At 43.6% G+C, this 26,511-nt stretch overlaps 3 protein-coding genes across 15 annotated transcripts; 1 reads left to right on the forward strand and 2 right to left on the reverse strand.

Annotated features, from left to right (window-relative positions):
* Window positions 1-715: 715 nt before the first annotated feature.
* LOC129833334 (telomerase RNA component interacting RNase-like) lies at window positions 716-2,731 on the forward strand. Its single transcript, XM_055897854.1, has 3 exons — window positions 716-1,562; window positions 1,916-1,993; window positions 2,098-2,731. The coding sequence occupies exons 1-3, from the start codon at window positions 1,290-1,292 to the stop codon at window positions 2,200-2,202; spliced, it is 456 nt and encodes a 151-aa protein (XP_055753829.1). The 5' UTR covers window positions 716-1,289; the 3' UTR covers window positions 2,203-2,731.
* A 241-nt stretch (window positions 2,732-2,972) lies between these two features.
* LOC129833332 (ubinuclein-2-like) lies at window positions 2,973-14,802 on the reverse strand. Of its 10 annotated transcripts, none has more exons than XM_055897845.1 (17): window positions 14,651-14,802; window positions 14,176-14,511; window positions 13,670-13,801; window positions 11,875-11,982; window positions 11,091-11,219; window positions 10,878-10,984; window positions 10,245-10,698; window positions 9,572-9,642; window positions 9,318-9,447; window positions 9,078-9,184; window positions 8,838-8,948; window positions 7,814-7,957; window positions 7,476-7,526; window positions 7,329-7,371; window positions 6,076-7,203; window positions 5,431-5,635; window positions 2,973-3,825 (listed from the first exon to the last, which is right to left on the reverse strand). In XM_055897845.1, exons 2-17 carry the CDS (start codon window positions 14,485-14,487, stop codon window positions 3,662-3,664), a joined length of 3,396 nt encoding a protein of 1,131 aa, XP_055753820.1. In that variant the 5' UTR covers window positions 14,488-14,511; window positions 14,651-14,802; the 3' UTR covers window positions 2,973-3,661. The 10 variants fall into 10 exon arrangements, with proteins under 10 accessions (XP_055753820.1, XP_055753828.1, XP_055753823.1 ...); XM_055897853.1 differs by having other exon boundaries at window positions 2,973-3,538; window positions 3,757-3,825; window positions 11,091-11,201; window positions 14,176-14,802; XM_055897848.1 differs by having other exon boundaries at window positions 2,973-3,559; window positions 3,757-3,825; window positions 11,091-11,201; window positions 14,176-14,802.
* A 358-nt stretch (window positions 14,803-15,160) lies between these two features.
* On the reverse strand, window positions 15,161-22,452 carry LOC129833335 (intraflagellar transport protein 56). Of its 4 annotated transcripts, XM_055897856.1 has the most exons (20): window positions 22,055-22,452; window positions 21,323-21,457; window positions 21,089-21,181; window positions 20,862-20,976; window positions 20,696-20,745; window positions 20,430-20,575; window positions 20,224-20,271; window positions 19,969-20,140; window positions 19,732-19,806; window positions 19,523-19,625; window positions 19,359-19,414; window positions 19,058-19,096; window positions 18,842-18,895; window positions 17,562-17,625; window positions 17,362-17,450; window positions 17,166-17,249; window positions 16,979-17,048; window positions 16,776-16,882; window positions 15,968-16,101; window positions 15,161-15,492 (listed from the first exon to the last, which is right to left on the reverse strand). In XM_055897856.1, exons 1-20 carry the CDS (start codon window positions 22,055-22,057, stop codon window positions 15,381-15,383), a joined length of 1,749 nt encoding a protein of 582 aa, XP_055753831.1. In that variant the 5' UTR covers window positions 22,058-22,452; the 3' UTR covers window positions 15,161-15,380. The 4 variants fall into 4 exon arrangements, with proteins under 4 accessions (XP_055753831.1, XP_055753832.1, XP_055753833.1 ...); XM_055897857.1 differs by lacking the exon at window positions 19,058-19,096; XM_055897858.1 differs by lacking the exon at window positions 20,224-20,271 and having other exon boundaries at window positions 22,055-22,451.
* Between the last annotated feature and the right edge of the window lie 4,059 nt (window positions 22,453-26,511).

Raw genomic sequence — 26,511 nt, forward strand, 5'->3', positions numbered from 1 at the left:
TTTGTGACAAAAAATCACACTCATTCTTATGTTTAATAAATGTATCGTATAGTGTGTTTGTGGCAGGCTTACAATGATGGCAAAAAACAACATTTAAGAGTGCGCTAGTGCTAGAGGGGGTACGCTGCTGTAGGTTGAATGTTTGAAGGGGTACGGGACTATAAGACCTTATTACTGATTAATGTGTTGTTATTTTGGGGGGGCTGTGTCCTTTTTTATGTTTGTATTTTGATGTCTGGTAGTTTCTGTAATTCAGGGCTGCTCATCTGTAAAAAGAGACCTTGGTCTCAGTATTCAATACCTTCATTTCATTAGGGTGTCATACTTGGGGCTCCCGCGTGGCGCCGCGGTCTAAGACACTGCATCTCGGTGCTTGAGGGATCAATACAGACACCCTGTGATTGGGTGGCGCACAATTGGCCCAGCGTTGTCAGGGTTTGGCTGGTGTAGGTCGTCACTGTAATAAGAATTTGTTCTTAACTGACTTGGCGAGTGAAATAAAGGTTAAATAAAAAGATAGGGCCAAGTAGTGGAATAGTAGGGAGGTTTTAATGGGTGAAGGGTTAGTTCGTAGGGCAATTTTTCTTCCCTTTATCCTCCACTGTAATGAATTCACACTCCAGAACAGTAAGACACAGCCCACACGGTAGGTGGCGTAATGCACCTCTAACGAATGTTTGCGGACCGCCATAATACCATAGAATAAGAAGATTGACGTGCTGACGTAAATGATAAACCGAAATTCAACATGGCCGATAACAAGTGAAAGAAAACCACATCTGGACAAATGTAGCCAATATATCAGTAATATACTTCCCTTTGAGAGTCGTTTGAAAAAATATATTATTATATATAGCTAATTTGGTTGTTTTGTGTTTTGCAATAGTTTAGCTACTCGTGACACAATTGTTTGGTCATTAGTAGTTGACATTTTTCGAATAGCTAGCAACTACAACGCTGACGGGGCTAACGGTAGCTAGCCTCCAACAACAAGTCTGCGTTTTTTTTCGCCTCGAGGACGTGCTAGCTCGCTGGGAGGCGGACAAGTGTCGCTCCGATTGATTTATGGATTTCCACGTTTTTTATTAGATGGCTTCGTATGCTAGCGCCTTTGCCTCGAAGTGTTTTGATTAGTTCGGCGTTCGGGTGGAGTCTGTCACAGAAAGCATTTTTTTTGTCAAGTAGCTAGCCGGCTTTAGTTTGTGTTGACACAAAACGACCAGAGAGCACACCATTAGTTGCAGAAAGGACTAAAGGAACTGAGCCCTTCTACGTGAAAAAAAGCTAACATGGATCCGAAGCGTGGATACAACAGAAGACATCAAAACAGCAGCGATTCGAGCAGTAACAGCCCGGGGTCGCCAGCCAGTCCTGCACCGGGAGTCAGCAAAGCAGCAGCGGCCAATACATTTGCTAATGATGGAAGCTTTATGGAGATGTTCAAGAAAAAAATGGAGGAAGAAAAAAGGAAAAAAGAAATGGACCAACGATGTGGTGATAAAAGTACTGCTGACGAAGGACAGTCGACACAGGAAAAGAAGACTCCGAGTGTGACCAGCTTTGTAAGGGGTTTGGCAGTTGTTAGCTAGAGATTGTAGCCAATGGCAATGTCTCAATTAACAAATTACAAACATTTGTTTTTTTATCCACCACACACAGCTCACGTTAGTGAATATTTACACCACCATAAAGGGATACATTCACACGTGAAGAGATGCACTGCAGTGTCACCAACAAGTAACCTGAGATCAACATCAGGTCTAGACATTGGAAAGCATTCATTAGCTACTCAAGACTTCAGGAATGTTTCCCGTGATAACATAGGCTTGTTCTCTCCTCTTGTGTAGTCTCCATCATTGGGAGTCCACCCGCAAGGGCTCGTATAACGGTTTCAGTCTTCTATCCCCTAACCCAGGTGGGGAAGCGCAGAGGTGGCTCTAAATTGGCCCTCAAGACTGGCATGGTTGCGAAGAAACAGAAAGTGGATCCTGAGGTTCAAGAAATATTTTTTCCCGATTGTTTTGTCATGACATTGTCTTCATGAAATGCCACTTGTGTCCTCTAAGCCATTGTCTAATTATTTATTGTGTTTTCCAGATGGAGGGCAAGGGGGATGCCTGGACAAAATACATGGCAGAGGTGAAAAAGTATAAAGCCCACCAGTGTGGCGATGATGACAAAACCAGGCCCCTGGTCAAATAGACTCTGGAGGACCTTTAGAAAGAAAAACCAACAGGAATTGGGACAGCCATCAAACCTTCTGCATACTGCCAGACTCTTTACAGCTGTAGAACCGATCACCTATTTAATGTTTAATCTTGTTTTTCCTGTTTTCTTTTTGGGTTTAAATGAATGTCAGCTTGTGGGGCAATAGCATTTTGATGTGGAGTTAAAAACGCTTTTGGGATTGTATTGGAGTACATTACTGGTCCTGCTTGATTAAGGGTTATGCTGTCAGGATTGTCATGAGTAAGTGTGAGTTTGTTTGAGATATGGCATTTGATGTCTGCTAAATGATAAGCACCACCCATTGATCTGTATGTTGTGCCTTGGGTGTTGGCTTTGTCTGGACCCAGAACCCTAAAGAACCTCTGTGCTGTTTCAACCTCAGTCTGGTGGCAGCACAGAAAGTTGTGCTGTTTCATTTGACCTTTTGGGCTGCTTTGGATAAGCAACTGTCAGGTAGTGTCTCCGGTTTGTTACCCATCAAATAAACTTTTGATTAATCAGACTCCAGGTAGCATGGTAAAGTGTTTCTTTGCAATGCTGACCATTTGTGGATTTTAAGAGCCAATATTGATATACTTTAACTTTTCACTATGGATGTTATTGGCTTGTTTTCCATTTTTATAAAAGTTATGGAGTGTAGTACTTCATGAAAGTGAGTGAAGGCACAAGACATGAGGGAACAGAAGTACCTGTGCTGTTGACCATAGAAAGTCACCAATATACCATTTTGTTATAATCCTGCATAGTTCATGGCTTGTTTTATTGAATTTGGTGGAGTTATGTACAGCAAAAAAAATACAGCTCCGGTCCCTAAACAAATTCAACATTCGCATTTAACATTTCTTACAGGTCTAGATAATTATATTGAAAAAGCACCACCAAAGACACACTAACCCAGGTATCAGAGAGGGAGGGTTACACAAACAAATTTGCACACTGACGCTAAATAGTGCATTCACACACACAAACCAACCTCTCATTCATTCTCCCTCCCTGACCACAGTGATAAAGGTCTGTTCTGTAAACATGACAAAAACAAGCTTGTCATTAAGCCTTACAATTTACAATATTAAAACAATTATCAAATTGCTGTTTAAAAAATAAGTAACAGCCGGAAGATTATCGAGAGGGTCCAATTCCCCATTTCAGGCCCATCCTGTGTTTGGGCAGCTTCTGTTAGTCATTCAAAGTTGTCCTAGTTCCTGATTTGTCCTGATAGCTGTCATATCATAGTGGTTGTCCTCTGTTCCAAACAGGCGTGGTCAAAGAGACTTCCTCTTCACATCCCCTCCTTGGGTTTGATTGACATCTGGACAGGAAGAGTAGAGTTCTTGAAATATTGATAGGAAACAAAAACAAATATTTAAACATAACACAAATGACAACCACTGACATGACGAAAGCGACAGGCATGCACAGAGACTACAGAGGGTCAGACAGGGAAGATGTCTTTTTCTTTCTTGGGGACATTTGAAGTGACAGCGGGCTGAAAGGAGAGAGCGGTGTCACAGGGAGGGCAGATTTTACCTGAGAAAGCGAGCTGTAAGTGAGGAGGCAGAGCAACCTGAGACCCTGACTGGAGACTCTTTAACAGATCTGAGGAGAGACAGTAGGACATGGGAGGGAGGAGGAGACACACAGGAGAGTGTAGGTCAAGGGCATGGTGAGATAGGAAAGGCAGTGTAGACGAAACAAGAATGGGAAGCAAGATTGAAGAAACGGGTTGAAAGGAAAAGTAAATAGATGTAAAAGCACAGGAGATTAATGGAAGAACAACATTTTAAAGAAAAGGCAGAAGGGGAGAAATGAGGGATGAACCAAATAAACAATATGGGAGAATGTCAGACAATGGAGAAAAACATTGCAGGCTTCCAGACACAGCATGGGGATTTAACACAATGGTCCAACAACATAAAATACACAAAAACAAACTGTAGACATACCCAGACATCAATATACACACAGACTAAAGCAACCCCATCTCGATCAGCTGTTCTACATTCAACTTCTGCTACGTTACAGCCTTATTCTAAAATTGATCAAATCACAGCCCCTTATAACGATAAGGCAAATACAGGTTTTTAGAAATGTTTGCAAAAAAAACTGAAACGCCACATTTAAATAAGTATTCAGACCCGTTACTCAGTATTTTGTTGAAGCACCTTTGCCAGCGATTACAGCTTAGTCTTCTTAGTTATGACGCTACAGTCGGAGGTCCTGAGCGCTCTGGAGTAGGTTTTTATCAAGAATCTCTGTACTTTTCTCTGTTCATCTTTCCATCGATCCTGACTAGTCTCCCAGTCCCTGAAAAACATCAGAACAGGACAATGCTGCCACGACCATGATTCCCCATAGGGATGGTATTGGCCAGGTGATGAGTGGTGCTTGGTTTTCTCCAGATGTGACGCTTGACATTCAGGCCAAAAAGTTCTTTAGGTGCCTTTTGGCATACTCCAAGTGGGCTGTCGTGCCTTTTACTGAGTAGTGGCTTCCGTCTGGGCACTCTACCATAAAGACCTGATTGGTGGAGTGCTGCAGAGATGGTTGTCCTTCTGGAAGGTTCTCCCATATCCACAAAGCAACTCTGGAGCTCTGTCAGTGACAATCGGGTTCTTGGTCACCTCCCCGACCAAGGCCCATCTCCCCCGATTGCTCAGTTTGGCCGGGCGGCCAGCTCTAGGAAGGGTCTTGGTGGTTCCAAACTTCTTACGTTTAAGAATGGAGGTCACTGTGTTCTTGGGGACCTTCAAAATGCTGCAGACATTTTTGGCAGCCTTCCCCAGATCTGTGCCTCAAAATAATCTACGGACAATTCCTTCGACCTCATGGCTTGTTTTTGGCTCTGACATGCACTGTCAACTGTGGGACTTTATATAGACAGGTTGGTGCCTTTCCAAATCATGTCCAATCAATTGAATTTACCACAGGTGGGCTCCAATCAAGTTGTACAAACATCTCAAGGATAATTAAAGGGAAACAGGATGCACCTGAGATCAATTGAGTCTGAATACTTAAGTTAATTTTTATTTTTAATACATTTGCAAACATTTCTAAAAACCTGTTTTCATTATGGGGTATTGTGTGTAGATTAAGGCTGTAATGTAACAAAATGTGGAAAAGTGAGGGGGTCTGAATACTTCCCGAAAGCACTGTACATTTTTCAGTTTTTTCTTGTTTCTGTGGACTGGCTGTGTCACTCACTCTGGGTCAGGGAGAATGCTGAGCTGTTGCTGGCTGAGGAGCCGCTGGCCCCGGTGCTGGAGCCAGCTGTGCCCCCTAATGGGGGCAGGTTTAAGAGTGAAGGAAACTGGAAGGGCAGGGAGACGGGAACCAGCCCCCCCAACATCCCAAAGCCCAGTGGGAGAGATGGAGCAGAGCCAAGAAGACTGCTGCTGGCTGAGGACACCTGGAGAACAAAAGCATATAATTAAGCAATAAGGCCCGGGGGGTGTGGTATATGGCCAATATATTACAGCTACGGGCTGTTCTTAAGCACGACGCAACGCGGAGTGTCTGGATACAGCCCTTAGCCGTGGTATATTGGCGATACAGCATAACCCCCTGAAGGTGACTTATAGTTATTATAAACTGGTTACCAACGTAAATAGAGCAGTAAAAATAAATGGTTTGTCATTCTCGTGGTATAAGGTCTGATACACCACGGCTTTCAGCATTCAAGGCTCGAACCACCCAATTTTTAATTAGAAATATAGACCCAGACCAACATATACAAACACATAAATACACAGACAACACAAACCACACAGTAGACGATAAACTAATTTTGAACATTTGCTGCACCATGACCGTGTCCCACCCAGCTACCATCTCTTACTTCTCACTTACCTGTGGCAACTGAGAAGAGACAGACTGTGTGGAGACCGATTTAATAGGCTTAGCCCCCTGAATGGTTCCACCTGCCAGCCTTTGTCGCTGATTGGCCGAGGCTGTGGTAGGGGAGGGACTGGATCCCGAATGCTTGCTGATGGATGAGGTGTTGGTAAGGCTGGTGTTGGCGCTGCTGATGATGATCTGAGAGGGGGTCTTCTGCCCTCCTGGAGGGGTGTAGCTGCCCTGGACCAGTTTGGCTGGCCCTCCCGGAGCACCTGAGAAAGGTGGGCGGAACCCTGCTGGGCTTTTGGAGGAGTACTGGTGCATACTGGAAGCTGCCTGAGGCCTGGGATTGGGGGAGGGTGAGGAGAAGGTGGTGGGCGTTAAGGGGATGGGGAGGCGAGGGGTGAGTTTGATGATGGGTGAGGTGCTGCTGTGAGAGGACTTGGTGAGAGTGGCCTGCATGGGGGTGATGAAGTTGGACTGCTGCTGAGCTTGGGCTCCTGAGAGAGAGTGGGAGAAGGAGGGAGAAGGGGAGGGGAGAGGGGTGTCACCGTTGTTGGCTTTAGTATTATTGCTGCCAAAGCCCTTCTGATTGGGGGCCGGCCGTGGCTTAGGCTGGGAGTGAGAGCTGGGAGCGTTTGCTTTACTCAGTGCCGTCCCAGCAAGCCTCTGACTGCTCAGCACTGATTGTCTGTGAGCCTGAGCCAGGGCACCTCCACCCTTCATCGACCCCAACCCCTCGCTCCTCGCTGAGGACGGAGATGGGGAGACGGTGGGAGGCCGAGAGAGAGAGGAGGGGGAGGAGGTAGAGACGTAAAGAGGTGTGTTGGAGCTGGGTGTGTTGATGGTGCTCTTCTTGTGCTTCTGGAGGAGAGGTGAGGCGTGGAGGGAGGACAGGGCAGTCTTGGGCCTATCAGGGGAGGGGGGACTGTCCCCTTGGACCAGGCCCTTGGCTGCGTTGCTGAGGAGGGCCAGGGCCTGGGAGATGGAGTCCAGGGCGGGGGCGGTCAGCTCTTCATCCAGGGAGTCCAGCAGACAGATGGTCTCAGCGGGGGACTGGGAGGGCCGGCAGGCCACTGGGGCAGCAGGGGAGGGGGTCACACCAACTGAGGGGGTGGATCTCTGGACCCAACTACCCTCCTGGATCACCAAACAACATAGGAGATAGAAAGAGCAAACAATTAGTGTGATCTAAAACTATTCAAACAACAATGGTATTGAAATGACAAGCATGCAAGCAGTGCATCAGACTGCAAAACACTAACCTTGGGTTTAGACTTGGGAGTAGGAACCATCTTTTTCTTGGCTCTGGATAACAGTGAAATCAAAAGGAAAAATAGTGCATAATTAAGAACACCAGTGTTCTTAAAAATCACTATATTTAAGTAAAGTATATCAAAGTAATGACTCACGGATTGCCAGTAAGGTGACAATGAACCATGAGGCTCTCTTTGAATAGCATCCTGAGGAGGAGAGGAATGTGGAGAGATTTTTTTTTCTTTCCTTTATTCAACTAGGCAAGTCAGTCAAATTCTTATTTACAATGACGGCCTACCAGGGAACAGTGGGTTAACTGCCTTGTTCAGGGGCAGAACGACAGATTTTTACCTTGTCAGCTCATGGATTTGATCCAGCAACCTTTTGGTTTCTGGCCCAAAGCTCTAACCACTGCCGCCCCATGTGGTGTGATGAAATGCAAACTAAGTTAAATGGTCAAATTGTATACTTTTATGCAAACGCACACACTGACCTGGCCTGCATCCAGCCCTTGGGCCACAGTGGTTTCACCTCAGTCTCCATGAAGGCCTTGAGATAGTCCTCTGGAGACTGGGAGCTCTGGCCCTCCAGCTCATAGCAGCCCAGCTTCACCCTCACCAGGTTACACAGCAACATCCTACAGACCAACATGTTCCACCAATATGCATTACAATTTCAGCTCCACTGTTGGCGAATGAGTCGTTCTTTTTGGACAACTCTTTTTACTGACTCGAGAGTCATGATTCGCTTTTCTGAGTGACTCGTTCATTTTAGTCGTTCATTTGACTTGCTGGCTGCATTTAATTCTACAGCAGGATTAATACACACTCCCTCTGTCACTCCGGAGATGTGCTCCGACCAACAACTGTTGGTCATATGAGCGCAGGTAAAATAGATCATGCTGCAGGCAGCATAGAAAAGTAAAAAGACATGTTTAGAACTAATAAACGATTGCATGGTGCAAGAATGAATGCTATGATGGATACGGCTTTGTAGAACCAAAAGATACACAGCTTCTGCTCAACAAACTCGAATCATCGTGAACTGCAAACGATATTGTGCTTATCACCCTCACACCACTCAAGCAATGCATTCCGTCAAGAGTCGTTCACAATCGTGTCCGGTTGCGGCCACAACTAGACTTTGTTTCAAATGTACCAAGAAATAATCGTATTTGTATGCCTAGCAATCAACAAATATACATCGTTTTAAGCACCATTATACAAGTCTGTCACAAACGACATCTCCAATAAGCCCCTTACGGTGAACGACCTATGAACGAGAGGCACGTAGAATTATGACTATTTCTAGTTTTTAGTTATCGTTCACCGGGGTCCTGCATGCTCTGGGCATTACTGACTCAAATGAACAAAATGAGTCGAAAGATTCATTCATTTGACTGAACGAGTCGAAAAGATCGGAGTCAGTAAAAAGAGCCGAAAGTCCCACCACTACACTAAACCAAAACACCTGTATAACATAATTGTATGACGTTAAATTCACAAATGAGAGCTCACCTGAGCTTCTCATCCCAGACAAACTTCTTGCGAGGTCCCATCACTCTCTTCCCAGGCTTCTCCTCATCCTCCTCTTCTGATCCGTTCTTTTCCCCCTCTTCTGACTGCTGTCTGTAAATACACAACCCAGAGAGAATATTGGACGAGGAGTGGAACAATAGACAGCAAGGGACAAAAGGAGAGGTCTGAGAGGAAATAAGAGGTGAACAGAATGCAGGAGAAGAAAGGAGAAGGCCTTACTTGGCCACTTTGGCGATGCAGTCCATGTTGTATCTGGCGATCTGCTCTGGCATCACGCTGCACACAGCCAGCTTCAGCTTCAGTAGTGGGGCACGCAGACGGTCGTCCTGTATGACAGAAGATGGAAAAGGTTACAATCACGCACACCAGGTGACACTCACGCCACACACTCCGTTAACAAACAATCAACAATTAGATAGAAGACAAGAACAGGCATATTATGTGCACATACACACATACCTGGATATTGAGGCTGAGTTTCTTTAGGCGTTTGAGCAGAGCCTCCTTGTTGCAGGGCACAAAGGCCTCGAGATGGGAGTAGACTGAAGAGCGCACTGCTGCCGGCTGCTCCTGGACCTGCAACTCAATACTGACCAACACACAGAGGAAGAGGGTTAGACATTAAGATAAACACTGACTAACACACACAGAGAGATGGACAGGGGAGGAAAGACGGTTTGTTCTGTTGTAAAGAGCTCAGAGCAGAGACTCACTCCAGTAGGATGTTGTTCATGTCCAGCGTGAAGAACTTTTTCCTGCCCTCTTGATCAAACTGATGAGAAGCCTGTTCGTTGGAGAATAATTCAATTTCAGACATTCTCTAAAACAAAATATATTATGCTCAAATGGACACTGAAATGTAATGCAAATCAATCAATCACCTGCCCTTTCACTCCTCTAAGCCTCAACTTGTCATCTAAGCCTTTCTTTTTGATTCCCTTCGTTACAGTACCTCTCGCTCTTGGCCTCCTCTCCTCCCTGCCTCCACTACCTTTCTCTCCTCTTCCTGATATTCCCCTTGCCCTTCACCCTCACCGTTCTGTCAGAGAGAGTTGGCACTTGTTTTCCCCTCATCATCTCAAAGAACATCACTGCTCTCTTGTTGCCACAGCAACCTCTACTTCTCACTCCTACTTGTGCCCCTGAGAGAATGCATGTGTTACTCTGGTCTCTTTAAAGAAGGAAATATCAAAATGGTGACAATCATCACTTTTCATTTTTTAGGGGGGAGGGGCTCTATACACTCCGTGTAATGTGCTTGAACGTTTTCAACGAGCAGTGAGGGCCTTTAGACCCTACAAATAAAATAAACTGACTTAAGAGCCAAAATCTCTAAATATGAAATATATCTGTAGCTGGATTTGATTGAAGATGTCAGTCACTTACCACTCGGAGGTCCTCAATGCGCTTACTGAGAGGGGCAGGCAGTCCATTAGGCAGAGGAGGAGGGGGCAGGAGACCTCCTTGTGCCCCCTGGACCCTACCCGGAGCACCGTTCTCCCCCTGCGCAGGGCTGGAGGGCTGAGGAGAGTCCAGCAACCCAAAGTCCAGGTCTCCCATCATGTCCTGCAGCATGTCGTTGTTATTGGCTGAACCCAGCAGTGACATCATGGCAGGGTCGTTGGCCAGGTCGGCCATGCTGATGTCGTTGGGTTTAGGGTGGGCGTTGAGCAGGGCACTGTTGGCGTTGTGCTGGCCACGGGGCAGACCGGGGTTCTTCTTGCGGTTCTCCTCCTTCTCCCGCGTGAAGCGGCGGAGCATGGCAGCCAGATTCAGAGAGTCCTTCATCAACTTCTTCCGCTTCTTCTTCTCTGGCCGGTGGACATTCAGGCCAGATGCTCTGAAAGATAACATAGGACCGTTGCGTTGCTACATGGAGCTTGTTACAAGCCATAGACATTTAGCATAACTACGAAGCACACGGCTCAAGTCAAAGTCGGGCAATAAGTTCATACATCATATGAGCCTATACATCAGTTAACTTCAGAAGTGGCACAGCAGATGTAGAACATTGCTCACCCTTGCTTTGGCATCCTGATCTTCCTGGGCTTTTTTTCATCCATGTTACTGCCATCTTGCTTTTTCATTCGCTTCTTTATCACACGCTCCTCACCATCTTTCAACTTCTACAGACAGGAGGAACAAAAACTGAGCTTGTCACATGATATAGAAATAGAGTTTAACACTGAATAACTTGTTCATATATTGAAAAGGTGTGTGTGTGTAACCCACCTTGAAGTCCTCTCCCTCTGACTCGGAAGCTGCTCTGAACTGCAGGGTGCCAGTGTTGATGTAGAACCCTCCCAGCTTAGTGTTGAGGGAGGCTGGCACCAGCTCATCATACTGAGGGGAAGAAAGTAGCTAAGGGATAATCAACAAGGGGCTATGTATTCTCTGGAAAATAATAAACAACATGGAAGGTGTGTTCGACGACACGCTAGCGGAGTGGAACTAACCTTCCATGGAGTTGCATTATTTTCCGAGTTGATTTTCCCTTTTATACCATGGCTATAATTTAACAAATTTACAGTTAAAATTCCTTCAAAATCCACTGAAGTAGCTAGCAAGTTTGCTAGATATAGTAGCTACAGTAGTTGCCTTAGTAACCAAACAAACAGCTTGCTATTATGAAAATGAAATTCAAAAATGCCAATAATGTTCTCAACTCAACTTTTGCAGCTCAAACATAGAACATGTAAGAATGAACTGTAGCTATTGAATTCTACTGTGCTGATATGCCAGGCATTATAGGGAAATAATGCCCGCTCTAGAATGCCCGTCAAGCCAATCAGGAAAGACTATTCAACAATGCCATGGTATAACAGGTTACAAACAGCAGATAAACTAATAAACGAGTATGGGGGAGAGGAATGCAATGTGTTAATGAAAAAGGATCTATGATACAGGAGCTAGGGGTAAAGTGCAAATACGTTAAAGCATATGTTGATGCTTGTTTACATGAGTCTGTTCACAAAGGAAGGATTCTGCAGTATATGAGCAGACAGAGGGTACATACAGCCTCAGAGTTATCAATGAATGGGTCAGTCTCATCGTAGCCAAAACCAATGTCGATGAGATCCTGCACCCTGTCCTTCCTCTTCTTTTTCCCTGTATTGGCCTGTGACTAGAGGAAACAAACAATTACAGTTGACTAGGTGAAAATATACAATGCAAATGCAACAAAATCAATATATTTGATCTATGTGTAGACCTACACTGCTCAAAAAAATAAAGGGAACACTTAAATAACACAATGTAGCTCCAAGTCAATCACACTTCTGTGAAATCAAACTGTCCACTTAGGAAGCAACACTGATTGACAATAAATTTCACATGCTGTTGTGCAAATGGAATAGACAAAAGGTGGAAATTATAGGCAATTAGCAAGACACCCCCCAAAACAGGAGTGATTCTGCAGGTGGTGACCACAGACCACTTCTCAGTTCCTATGCTTCCTGGCTGATGTTTTGGTCACTTTTGAATGCTGGCGGTGCTCTCACTCTAGTGGTAGCATGAGACGGAGTCTACAACCCACACAAGTGGCTCAAGTAGTGCAGTTCATCCAGGATGGCACATCAATGCGAACTGTGGCAAAAAGGTTTGCTGTGTCTGTCAGCGTAGTGTCCAGAGCATGCAGGCGCTACCAGGAGACAGGCCAGTACATCAGGAGACGTGGAGGAGGCCGTAGGAGGGCAACAACCCAGCAGCAGGACCGCTACCTCCGCCTTTGTGCAAGGAGGTGCACTGCCAGCGCCCTGCAAAATGACCTCCAGCAGGCCACAAATGTGCATGTGTCTGCTCAAACGGTCAGAAACAGACTCCATGAGGGTGGTATGAGGGCCCGACGTCCACAGTTGGGGGTTGTGCTTACAGCCCAACACCGTGCAGGACGTTTGGCATTTGCCAGAGAACACCAAGATTGGCAAATTCGCCACTGGCGCCCTGTGCTCTTCACAGATGAAAGCAGGTTCACACTGAGCACATGTGACAGACGTGACAGAGTCTGGAGACGCCGTGGAGAACGTTCTGCTGCCTGCAACATCCTCCAGCATGACCGGTTTGGCGATGGGTCAGTCATGGTGTGGGGTGGCATTTCTTTGTGGGGCCGCACAGCCCTCCATGTGCTCGCCAGAGGTAGCCTGACTGCCATTAGGTACCGAGATGAGATCCTCAGACCCCTTGTGAGACCGTATGCTGACACATGCACATTTGTGGCCTGCTGGAGGTCATTTTGCAGGGCTCTGGCAGTGCACCTCCTTGCACAAAGGCGGAGGTAGCGGTCCTGCTGCTGGGTTGTTGCCCTCCTACGGCCTCCTCCACGTCTCCTGATGTACTGGCCTGTCTCCTGGTAGGGCCTCCATGCTCTGGACACTACGCTGACAGACACAGCAAACCTTTTTGCCACAGTTCGCATTGATGTGCCATCCTGGATGAACTGCACTACCTGAGCCACTTGTGTGAGTTGTAGACTCCGTCTCATGCTACCACTAGAGTGAGAGCACCGCCAGCATTCAAAAGTGACCAAAACATCAGCCAGGAAGCATAGGAACTGAGAAGTGGTCTGTGGTCACCACCTGCAGAATCACTCCTGTTTTGGGGGGTGTCTTGCTAATTGCCTATAATTTCCACCTTTTGTCTATTCCATTTGCACAACAGCATGTGAAATTTATTGTCAATCAGTGTTGCTTCCTAAGTGGACAGTTTGATTTCACAGAAGTGTGATTGACTTGGAGTTACATTGTGTTGTTTAAGTGTTCCCTTTATTTTTTTGAGCAGTGTATTTGTTTCCACCACAGAGTAAAGGGACCTACATATTTGCTCTCAAATTTCTTGGCGAGCGCCTCTACTTCTCTTCTCTCCTTCTCGTTGTCTGCAAAGGGGTCATTGGGGTCCAGGGCTGGCATCAGACCTTTAGGAGGTCCTGAAACAGGAGGCTTCTTCACCTTCAAGAGACAATCAGGCATGTCAGGAAATAAGAGTAGGTAAAATGGGTTCAACAGTGGATTCTTAGTAGCTTAAAATGTAATCTTAAAAGTTGTACCTCCAGCAAGATGGGAAATAGGTGTCATTAACATATTATATCATTTATATAACGGTAATATAAACATTCATATGAAAATTAGAAGAACGTTAGAGCCTACATGAAGATGGCATGCTTACATCATATCTAAGAATACTGTAGCTACAGTTGGCCAACATCGCTCTTGTTGACAACAGCACCATAGCCTCGAGAGCTTACACTTCAAGCTGCCTACGCGTTCACCGGCCCAACCTGCTGTGTTATCACTTGTAGCCTTGACTGATTTCACGTCTTTACCTGAGTAGATTGAACAAGTTCACTGTAGTTGAATTCAGCAGATCCCCGTTCGCTGGGTTCAGGCAAGGAGAGGTTCAAGCGCACTGTTACACGTTTTGTTTCCGCTGAATCCCCGTCACCGGCTTTCACGATACCGAAAGGACTAGCACAGGTACCACCTCCTGGCCTGGTTGCTGCACTTCCACCTCCTCCATCTTCCCCCAAACTGATTTCGGCCTCATCTTCCCGGCGGCGTTTCTTGGATTCCGAAGGCGGTGTATTGTTGTTAAAAGAATAGATTGTGACAAACGGTACTTTTCTCGGTTCGGCCATTTGATGCTGACCGTCACAGAGCCCCTAGGTACGAACACACAAGGGAGGACGAGACTTCACTGAACTAACGTTACTGTAGCTTGCTATCTAAAATTGGGAATGTTCGACAACTAACGTTAGTTTACCATCTAGCTATATCAGGTAATAAAATGCATTAACCCACACAGTGGTATCTTCTGCACCTCCCAGGTTAGCTCCGGGTCCTTTAAATCACGAGGAAGAGTAGTTTTAGTTGTTTCCATTAAATTGTTCGGTAGCTACCGCAAGGAGGCATCTGAAGTAGCCATCTTGACCATTATTATCATTATTCAGTGAGAGTAGTAACTGGGCGTGCGTATGAAAAGCGGAAACAGAAAAGTCAGGGAGCAGTCTTTGACCAATCATAGAGCGAGAACGCCCTCAAGAACCGCCCACTTTGCATACTAGCGCGAATACAGAGAATTGATTGTTCCCTGACTCTGGCACGCGGGATGTTTAGACGAGGTTCCTTGAACACTTTTATCTGGACTGAACGCACCGAAACACAGGACTACCTACCGTTCATTAGAAAATATGCATTGAAACCAACAAATTCTAATGTTTTATATTTCTGTATATGCATGATAAGGACTGGTCTTTATGTGCTCTAAAACGTTATGTCAAGGCCAGAGATAATAAAAGCACAGATGTGGTATAAGATTTTAATATTTATTCACATAGGCAAATATGTACAGAATAAATGTGCAGAAAAACGTCACCAATACAATGTACTAGCAAAATAACAAACAGGAAAGAGATGAATGAATAATGAACAAACTGGCACTTATGGTGAATTTTTGCATTTGACTGTCAGTTTGCCCAAAGGACCCTTTTCTTCATATAAGCTTTGCATTCTTAAGTACGGAATGATAACATCACAGAGAAACCCTGTTGTCCTTGGCCCATTTCTTCAGAATCCTGATTATGTATTCCACCTGAGGATTCCCAGTGTTCCTCAGCAAGGGCAGCACTTCCCTCAAAGCCTCCCTGTAAAATACACAAAATTGAGCACATTATGGTAACATAAAAACTCACATTGTTAGACTTCAGCAATGCAAAATACAGCCCATCATGTCAAAAAAATGTGTTAGGTCACTGAGCTGAGGACAGATTATTTCAACGCTATACAAAGTGGTGACATTCATGATCCTATATTTTTTATTTATTTATTTTACCGTTATTTTACCAGGTAAGTTGACTGAGAACACGTTCTCATTTGCAGCAACGACCTGGGGAATAGTTACAGGGGAGAGGAGGGGGATGAATGAGCCAATTGTAAACTGGGGATTATTAGGTGACCATGATGGTTTGAGGGCCAGATTGGGAATTTAGCCAGGACACCGGGGTTAACACCCCTACTCTTACGATAAATGCCATGGGATCTTTTAATGACCTCAGAGAGTCAGGACACCCGTTTAATCCAATCAATCCAATAGATTGCTAAGGTAGACATGGTACCTACCTGGGTTCTCTGCTTGCCAAAATTAGCTGAAAGATACCCACACAGGCTCCCCTTTTGCCCTCCCAGTACTCAGGGTTGGGGTCCAATCTCTCCAAGACATCAAATGCCTTTGCTGAGTAGTAGAACTGGCCCATCTGTAGATGAGAGAGAAGAGTTACACATGGTGCAAATCAGTGGTGTAAAGTACTTAAGTAGTTTTTTGGGGTATCTGTACTTTACTATTTATATTTTTGACTACTTTTACTTTACCACATTCCTAAAGAAAATTATGTACTTTTTACTCCATACATTTTCTCTGACAACCAAAAGTACTCGTTACATTTTGAATTCATATACTTATCAAGAGAACATCCCTGGTCATGCCTACTGCCTCTGATCTGGTGGACTCAATAAACACATGCTTCGTTTGTAAATGATGTCTGAATGTTGGAGTGTGCCCCTGGCTATCTGTAAATTAAAAAAATCTAGAAAAAGTGTCCATCTGCTTTGCTTAATATAAGGAATTTGAAATTCTTTATACTTTTCTTTTTTTGATACACAAGTCTTTTTTAGAAATTGCATTTACTTTTAATACTTAAGTATATTTAAAACCAAATACTTCTAGACTTTTACTCAAGTATTTTACTGGGTGACTTTTACTTGAGTCATTTTCTATTAAAAGGCATCTTCACTTTTACTCAAGTATGACAATTGGGTACTTTTTCCACCACTGGTGCAAGTGCTCTCAGAATGAAATAACTTCTGTCCTGATGGGGAAATTAAACATTTAGGAAGTTGAGTGATTTTGGAATTAATAAAGGAGAGTAACCTTGTAGCAATCATTTGCAATGAGCTGCAAGAGGCTGAAGGACTCTGCTGAGGTCTCCATCTTCATGTAGAGCTCCCAGGCCAGACGGGCCTTCTGGTTCATAATGTCTAAATAGGACAACAGGGTTCATTGACAACAATAGAACAACCACACAGTGTTATACCAGCAAATGTTTACATCGTTTAATGAGAAGGAGAACATACAGCAGCGTGCCAGCCAGCTCAGGTACACATAGTCACTCTTGTTCTTGTCATTCTGAATCAACAGGAAAATCTGGGAGATAAAGAGAAAGCACACACTTAACAGACAATAAAACACATACATCCGTATCAGTGAAAAAGTTAACAAAATGACATCAAATAATCCCAAAAGTACATGTCAAGGTTTTACCTCCTCTGCCTCCCTGTAGTTGCCAACAGCAGCTTTGGCCTGTGCATAGTTGAAGTTGAAGGCGTCATCGTTGTAGAAGTAACTCTGTGAGCAATGAGAGTTTAGAGTATTTAGAATCCATTGAAGAATGATAATTATAGAACGTCAATATTCTATGTGGACACAAATGTGTGTCATGGTATTACGCTGTGCTTACCTTGACAGAGTTGAGGTAGATAAGCACATCCTCAAACTGCCTGAGCAGAAAGAAACAAGAAGCCATGCACTGTCTGCCAGGGATGGTGTCTAATACACAGGGAAAGGAATTGTTAAAGTAAGCACGTATTTACCATTGAATTAGTGCAGTACAAAAATGTAATTCTAGTCAGTATTTTAAATACCTGGAGGAGCACTCACCACATTCGCTAGCTGAGCCACCAACCAGCTGGAAAAACTGCTGAGCAATCTTCAGATGATCTCTCTGTAATGGAAAAATAACATGATAATGTCACACAAACAAAATCAGGCGGGTATCAAGGCACAACTATAGATATACTGTACATGAATCTATAGTTATATATACACTGAACAAAAATATAAAACGCAACAATTTCAAAGATTTTACTGAGTTACAGTTCATATAAGGAAATCAGTCAATTGCAATAAATACAGATATGCATCTGTGTCACAGGTACCTTCAAAAGAGGTTGGGGCATGGATCAGAAAACCAGTCATTATGGTGTGACCACTATTTGCCTCATGCAGCACAACACATCTCGTTCGCATAGAGTTGATCAGGCTGTTGATTGTGGCCTGTGGAATGTTCTCTCACTCATCTTCAATGGCTGTGTGAAGTTTCTGGATATTGGTGGGAACTGGAACACGCTGTCCTACACATTAATTCAGAGCATCCCAAACATGCTCAATGGGTGACATGTCTGGTGACTATGCAGGCCATGGTAGAACTGGGACATTTTCAGCTTCTAGGGATTGTGTACAGATACTTCCGACATGGGGCCGGGCATTATCATGCTGAAACATGAAGTGATGGAGGCTGATGAATTGTACAACAATGGGCCTCAGGATCTCGTCACGTTATCTCTGTGCATTCAAATTACCATCAATAAAATGCAATTGTGTTCGTCGTCCGTAGCTTATGCCTGTCCATACCATAACCCCACCGCCACCATGGGGCACTCTGTTCACAACGTTGACATCAGCAAACCATTCGCCCACATGACGCCGTACACGTGGTCTGCAGTTGTGAGGCCAGTTAGATGTACTGCCGAATTCTCTAAAAACGACATTGGCGGCGGTTTATGATAGAGAAATAAACATTCAATTCTCTGGCAACAACTCCTGGACATTTCTGCAGTCACCATGCCAATTTCACGCTCCCTCAAAACTTGAGAAATATGTGGCAGTGTGTTGTGTGACAAAACGGCACATTTTAGTGTGGCCTTTTATTGTCCCCAGCCCAAAGTGCACCTGTGTCATTGAGCATGCTGTTTAAATGAATCAGCTTCTTGATATGCCACACCTGTCAGGTAGATGGATTATCTTGGCAAAGGAGAAATGCTCACTAAGATGTAAACACATTTGTGCACAGAAAGCTCATGAAACAAGGGAACAACACTTTACATGTTGCGCTTATATTTTTGTTCAGTGTAGTAACTAACTGCATCTCTGGTACTCACCGACCCCATCTCCTGTCCGAGTGCAGCATTCACAACCCCCTTCAAGATGTACTCCTGAAAAAAAGTCAGGGAAAGGTTACAGCACATATGCACTTACCATACACCACAATCCATTGAGTTCATGGCTAGGGCTGCACTAACCCTGGCAAAGAGAGGAGGAGGATAGGGAAAGAGGGGGAGATGGCGAGAGAGAGCTGGCTGCACACACACACTTACTGTACGCTGATGTACATTAAGACTAACACTGCCCTGAACCTGAGAAAGAGAGAAAGAGAGAGAAAGGGGGAGGTTAATACACAACCGCCTACCACAAATGACTACCCTGCAAACGCAGAACTACACCGCAAACTACACTATCCTTGTAGAAGGAGGAAGAGGAAAAGGGAGAGCAGGGAAGAGAAGGTAAGATTACTGGACCCTAAAATAGCTGAGGGGCAGGAGACGAATGATAGGCGGGATGAAAAAATAAGGGAGGGAGTGAAATCTGGAAATGGTGAATGGAAATAGAGGAATGAACCTGTGGTGTGGTGGGTTCTAAGTCTTTGATGAGCTGGTAGGACTCCTGGACATCATCTGAGAAAAATAAAATCACTATCCATATACTAACAGTAAAAAAAACACACTTAGTTATCAATCAGTTATCGTTACATTGGCTAGTCAGTAATAAAAGTGGCAGCCCACCTTGTCTGAGGTAGTAGATGACCAGATTGAGACGAGCCTCAGTAATGACATCAATCAGTGCAGGCAGCACTTGCAAGGCCCCCTCCCCGCTACGAAACACCACCTGAACACCAGAGAAAGAATCAAAAAGGGTAATTTGCTTGCATGCTGCTACACACGTGAGGTGCAAAACTGCTATGTTCCCTAGGCTGATAAATCATGACTCTCACCAGGTTGTGTCGGATTAACTCCTTGGCAAACTCAAAGGAGCTGGAGGAGATATCTATCAGGTTTTTCAGCTCAGTCTGAGAGAAGGAAAATGTGATTTTTGTTGTTTAATACTACAATGTTGTACATTGCGGAGTCACTGACTGAAGCCTTACAAACATTAACAAAGCAACATTCAGACAAACAAGGTTTCATTTTGAGAATTATTTGCTCAGGACTCTCTTGTCAAGTAGCGTTACCTCTGCTGCTTTTCCGTTGTAGAGCCTGAAGTGGTTGCAGGCCTTGAGGTTGAGAGCAATGGTGGAGTCTGGGACACTCTGCAGGTAAACAGCCAGCACCTCCTGGGACACATCGTAGTAGTCCAGCTTGTAGTAGCACAGAGCCACATACACATTCAGGGCCAGGAAGTCTCTGCAGCAGACACAGTATGAACAGCGCATGAGCTCCACCGACTCACAGTAGGTACAATGAATCGCTCTTTCCCACCCTCTCACCTGCATAAGCAGTCACTATCCTCCTCTCCAGTCTCCGTTATCTTCTCTCTGTCTCAACACAGGGAAACTATCACTCTCCCTCCCTCCACTCCCTCTCTAACTCCCCCTCTCATAGTCTGTGCCGCTACTCCCATTTGTGTCAGGATTACATTTGGAGTGTTGCCCGGTGTCTCTGTCACTCTGTGGTGCATTCTGTTGCCTGTCACCTGTTCTGCAGCAGGATGCGTTTGTAGATGTCGATGGCCTCCTGGTAGTGGGAGCGCATGTAGTGGATGGAGGCCAGGCTGAGCTGATCCTCTGTCACATCCTCCAACTCCTGGTGGAAACCCATCAGCTGCTTCTCATCATTGAACTGGGAGAGAAAAAAAGAAATAGACCAGAAATAAAGGTATAATAGAATTAATTCTGTTATTTAAGTTGTTTGGTACCATAGCACTGAATGAATGAGTGAGAGATAAGGGTGAAAGCTGACCTTGTGAGCCAAATGGAACAGTAGTCGATTCTGCAGCTGGCATTTAGGGGCTGAAAGAGGTAGAGGAAGCACATAAGGTCAGTGAGAAAAGGTCTTTAATTTTCCATATCACCTTTTCTAATAAAGCAACAAAATGTGAGAATAGGGAACAAGGTGGATGAGGTACCCTTGCGTGAAGCCTCCTCTGCTTCTTTGTAAAGCCCCAGGAAGAAGAGAGTACAGGCCAGGTAGACCCACACATCCGGGCGGCAGTCTGGTTTGTCTGTCAGGGCCTTGTATTCCTGAGGAAGGAATAGACACATAGGTATTAGTTCATGTCTCACAAATCAAAAACAGGAAAATACTTTCACACATCCAAACCAATGTTACTGAATTCAATAAAGGTTTTCAAACCTCCATGGCTCTCTTGTAGTCACCAAGGTGGAAAGCACAGTAGGCCAACCACAGGTCTGCATCCTCCCCTCGCTCGCCAACATTGCGCTGAAACTGAGCAAATTGAACCATATTGATACGATGAGCATCATATTTCGCAGACAGTAAAGTAAGCACTGCATTGTTCAAACATATAACAGCTCTATAAACCTATATGTCACACTTCAGAAGGCATGCAGCCAGAATGGCATTTACCTCCAACAACGTAATGGCCCCCAGATAGTCTCTTTGAATTAGGAAGTCCTCCACAAGCGGTGACTTTTTTTCTTTTATCTTCTTACTTACTGGGATCTCCCCACCAACAGCTGCTGGCTTTAATCTGGACAGAATCTGAGAGAATGAATATGAAAATTATATAGAACTCCACAGCCGATGCTGTCCACAACAGAGCCAGCCATAATTACTAAGGGCCCATCCAACTAGTTACTTGCCTCAAACCTGTGGCTGGGCTGCAACCTGGTCTCAAAGCATTTCGTATTATTCTCTATGTAAATCAAAGACACTCCATTTAGATATATATGTTACGTATGAAATGGACAACCTCAAATTAATACATCACCCATTTCGGATGATATGTTACGAATTTGCTAAACATACACTATGTAACCATACAACCTAAGTAACCATACCAAACATAATATACTAATTTCAGTATCGCGGATTTAAGTGTACTGTTACGTATGTTACGGTCTAATCTATGAGACCAGGCTGGCGTGCTAGGTAACGTTAGATTTCTGCAACAAAAAATATATAATAATCATCCAGCACGGAAATGTTTACAGACTTCTTCGTGTGGTAGCTAACCTAACGTTAATTCTAAATTGCATAGACTACCAAACAAAGGTTCAATAGCTAGCTAGCTAACAGTACGTTAATGTTAGCGAACGTTACGTTAGCGTAGCTGCATTCAGTAAAGCAAACACTTACCATGGCCAATGGAGTTAGTCGTCACGAAAGCACAGTAACAGCGCTCAGATAATCAGACAAGATACATGTTTTTCTAATCAAGAAATATATGCTAACCAGCTAGTGTAACAGATAGCTGTTGACAAGCATGGGAGCTCTTGTCGCCAAGCAACGTCCCCACAGTCTTTGCTCCTCCCTAGCCTACTGGTTTATCACTGTGTTTAAAGGTGAAGTTGAAGAAAGTGAATTATAGACGCATGGCCAGTATGCCAAAAAACACGAAGGTTTTATACTGCTAACACTATTACACACGCTTGTCTTATAAATGAACATAAAGTCTCACATCCATTCATCATCACAGCAGATGAGGAATAGCAGATTTCTCAGTGGTTGAAAATTGTACCACTTCTCCCAATATGATGTAACAGGGTGATTCTGCAGCTAACGGTGACTATGTCCTCGGGGTAATTTTGGAGGATTTTATTAATATAAAAAATCTGGGGTGATTGTAGTGTGAACTTAACATATAAAGAATAAAAACATCCATAGTTTTGAGCTTCTACTATGTTTTTCTATGAGAAAACATGAATAATTACACATTATAAACTGGGTGGGTCAAGCCCTGAATGCTGATTGGCTGACAGCAGTGGTATATAAGACCCTATACCACATGTATGACAAAACCTTCATTTTTACTGCTCTAATTACGTTGGTAATCAGTTTATAATAGCATAAGGTACCTCGGGGGTTTGTGGTATATGGCCAATATACCACGGCTAAGGGCTGTGTCCAGACAATCCATGATGCGTCGTCCTAAGAACAGCCCTTAGCCGTGGTATATTGGCCATATACCACATCCCCCATGCCTTATTGCTTAATTATATATTGTTATCTAGTAGAGAGAGTCAATTAAATAAAATCTTTATCAATATTTATTGTGAGTATGCCCTTTATATTTTCACAAAATCAGTGGTGTAAAGTACTTAAGTAGTACTTGAAAGTATTTTTACTTAAGTAATTTTTGGGGGTACCTGTACTTTACTATTTATATTTTTGACAACTTTTAATTTTACTTCACTACATCACTAAAGAAAACAATGTACTTTTTACTCTATACATTTTCCCTGATACCCAAAAGTACTCGTTACATTTCGAATGCTTAGCAGGACAGGAAAATAGTCCAATTCACACATTTGTCAAGAGAACATCCCTACTGCCTCGGAACTGGCACTCTAACACAAATGCTTCATTTTGAAATTATGTCTTAGTGTTGGAGTTGTACTTCTTACTTTTACTTGAGTCATTTTACTTTGAGTCATTTAATAAAACTTTTACTCATGTATAATAATTGGGTACTTTTTCCACCACTGCACAAAATACACCTGTCCTTTGGTAGTGGTGTCATTTCTGCCACTGGGGGAAAAATTCCTCATAAATAAAGTTTGGTCGAGAGAATGTTAATTTAGTTACCATGGAAACATATTGGAACACTGAAGCATATGGCTGCAGTGGACAGTTGTTCCAGGTGTGCTGTCCAGAAGTTGAAGAAAACTCAAGGTAAATATTGCTGGTGTAGAGAATATTTTTTATTATCAGTCAATTCCGAACAGGCCATAATTTCTTTACTTTGTGGTAGAATTTAGATTTTTTACATTTATTTTGTGTTTTGTGTAAACTATATGCTAACTCTAACACTAACCAAAGCATGCTAAGCAGTCTGTCATTTTTCTCCAAAAACTGTAGAAGTGTCATTTCCATCCAAGTCATTTCCATCACAAACTTACAATGGCTCGCGAAAGTGTCCACAAACCTTGGCATTTTCCTTATTTTGTTGCCTTACAACCTGAATTAAAAATTATTTGGGGGGGGGGGGGTGTTGTATCATTTGATTTACACAACATGCCTACCACTTTGAAGATGCAAAATATTTTTTGAGAAATAGAAAGACATAAAAACAGAACTTGAGCATGCATCACTTATTCACCCTCCCCCAAGGGATTCTGCTGGAGGTCATTTTGCAGGGCTCTGGCAGTGCACCTCCTTGCACAAAGGCGGAGATAGCGGTCCTGCTGCTGGGTTGTTGCCCTCCTACGGCCTCCTCCACGTCTCCTGATGTACTGGCCTGTCTCCTGGTAGGGCCTCCATGCTCTGGACACTACGCTGACAGACACAGCAAACCTTTTTGCCACAGTTCGCATTGATGTGCCATCCTGGATGAACTGCACTACCTGAGCCACTTGTGTGAGTTGTAGACTCCGTCTCATGCTACCACTAGAGTGAGAGCACCGCCAGCATTCAAAAGTGACCAAAACATCAGCCAGGAAGCATAGGAACTGAGAAGTGGTCTGTGGTCACCACCTGCAGAATCACTCCTTTTTTGGGGGTGTCTTGCTAATTGCCTATAATTTCCACCTTTTGTCTATTCTATTTGCACAACAGCATGTGAAATGTATTGTCAATCAGTGTTGCTTCCTAAGTGGACAGTTTGATTTCACAGAAGTGTGATTGACTTGGAGTTACATTGTGTTGTTTAAGTGTTCCCTTTATTTTTTTGAGCAGTGTGTGTGTATATATATATATATATATATATATATACACATACATACATATGTGACACTTAAGTCCACCTGTGTGCAATCTGACTAATTGTGACTTCTGAAGGTAATTGGTTGCACCATATCTTATTTAGGTGCTTCATAGCAAAGGGGGTGATTACATATGCACCCAGTACTTTTCCGTTTGTAATTATTTGTGTTTGGAAAAAAAAGTAACTTTCATTTCACAAATTTGGACTATTACATGAAATCCAAATAAAAAATCTATTCAAATTACAGGTTATAATGTAACCATATAGGAACGCCAAGGGGGATGCATACTTTGCAAGGCACTGTGGTTGAAATGACTGAATGTCTTGGAAATAACAAAAACATGTTTTATTTTATGCTTTTTAAATCATGTTTCAAAATCATTTAATCTAGAAATTGCTCCAAGGTGTGTAAAAGTTGAGAGCTTATTTTCCTTTGTTTTTAGAAGATGCCACATGAAGACGGCCATAGAAACAAAGATCCTACACAAAACCAGGAACATCTGCAAAAATACAGGGAAAGACGCTGAAAGAAAAACGGGAAATCTGAGCTAACAAAAACGAGAACAAAGCGGCAAGAGAAAGCAATGGAAATGCAACAAACAGAACAGCAGACGTTCAAGACAACCGTTGCAATGGAAACCTACCTATCAGGCAACACACCACCTTAATCACCAGATGACTTCCAGCCAGAGGGCAGCATACATGCCCCTAACTTACCTGCCCCTGACAAACACCCTGAAACCCCTTCCTCATCGTCTGAAACAGGAATGAGAAGTAAAATACTTGCTGGAAGGACAGTTTGGAAGAGGTCACTCAAAAACATATTTGAAAGACAAATGTCAAACTTGATAAAGCTTTACTGAAAGCTGAGAAATACAAAAAAAGTATGATAAACTGATAGAAAATGGAGACAAGAACCCCAAAGACAAAACCGCAAATATGGGAACTGAAGAACTTGAAGGTTTTTGTTTCAAAATGCCATTGCAGAGTTAAAGCAATAGTATCAAAACATGTGCAGTGCCAAGGACAAACAAGTGGCTTCAAAATTGCTCAGAGGCAACATCCTGAAAAAGTATGGCCTGGTCAAAGCTGCAAACAGAGAATTTGGATTTTCAGCAAAAGTAAGGAGTGCAAATTAACAGACCAACAAGTCTTCAATACTCCAGGAAAAAGCTTTGGAACAGCTACAGAAGAGAAAATCACTAGATTTTATGAACGGGATAACAGTAGAGCAACATGGAAAGAGGAATGAAACCAGCAGAAGCACTTCGTGAATGGCACAATTCAGAAACTTAATCATTTTAAGAGGGAATATTCAGAGATTAAAATGTCCTATGAACTCTGCAAAATACTTCCTTTTGGGTTGTCAAGCCAACAGTCCATGATAGGGACACGTCTCTGCTAAACCCACACCAACCCCCAGTTGATGGTGGAAAAACTACAATAAAGTGATCAGCTGCAGCTTGAGTCTGTGCTGTGAGAACCTGAAGAGTGCATGTACAGAGTGCTCCCTTTGCCAACCAAGAACTTAAAACATATGCATTTGATGCTGGTGAGAAGACATGGTGGTTGTAGTGGAAAATCAAAGCTGGAGAAAAAAAGACAGATGGAAACATGTAGGTGTCTGTACATTTGACAGTAAAATAAAAGGTGGCACACTATACTAGAGAAGTTGTGGGTAACACTTATATACATTTGACACCAATACTCCAGAGAATTTAAAGACAAAATTGCAGAATGAGATCGTGCATATTGACTTTGTGGAGAACTACCTGTGTAAATTCAATGAAATCCAGGCAATTCACTTCAGTGATTCTGTGCACCCTCCACAATCTGGGCCCATCTCTAAAAAAAAAAACAGGCCTACTTCCTTGAGCATGGCCCATTTTTT

The sequence above is a fragment of the Salvelinus fontinalis genome, chromosome 34 (assembly GCF_029448725.1).
Source record: "Salvelinus fontinalis isolate EN_2023a chromosome 34, ASM2944872v1, whole genome shotgun sequence".
Taxonomy (NCBI): domain Eukaryota; kingdom Metazoa; phylum Chordata; class Actinopteri; order Salmoniformes; family Salmonidae; genus Salvelinus; species Salvelinus fontinalis.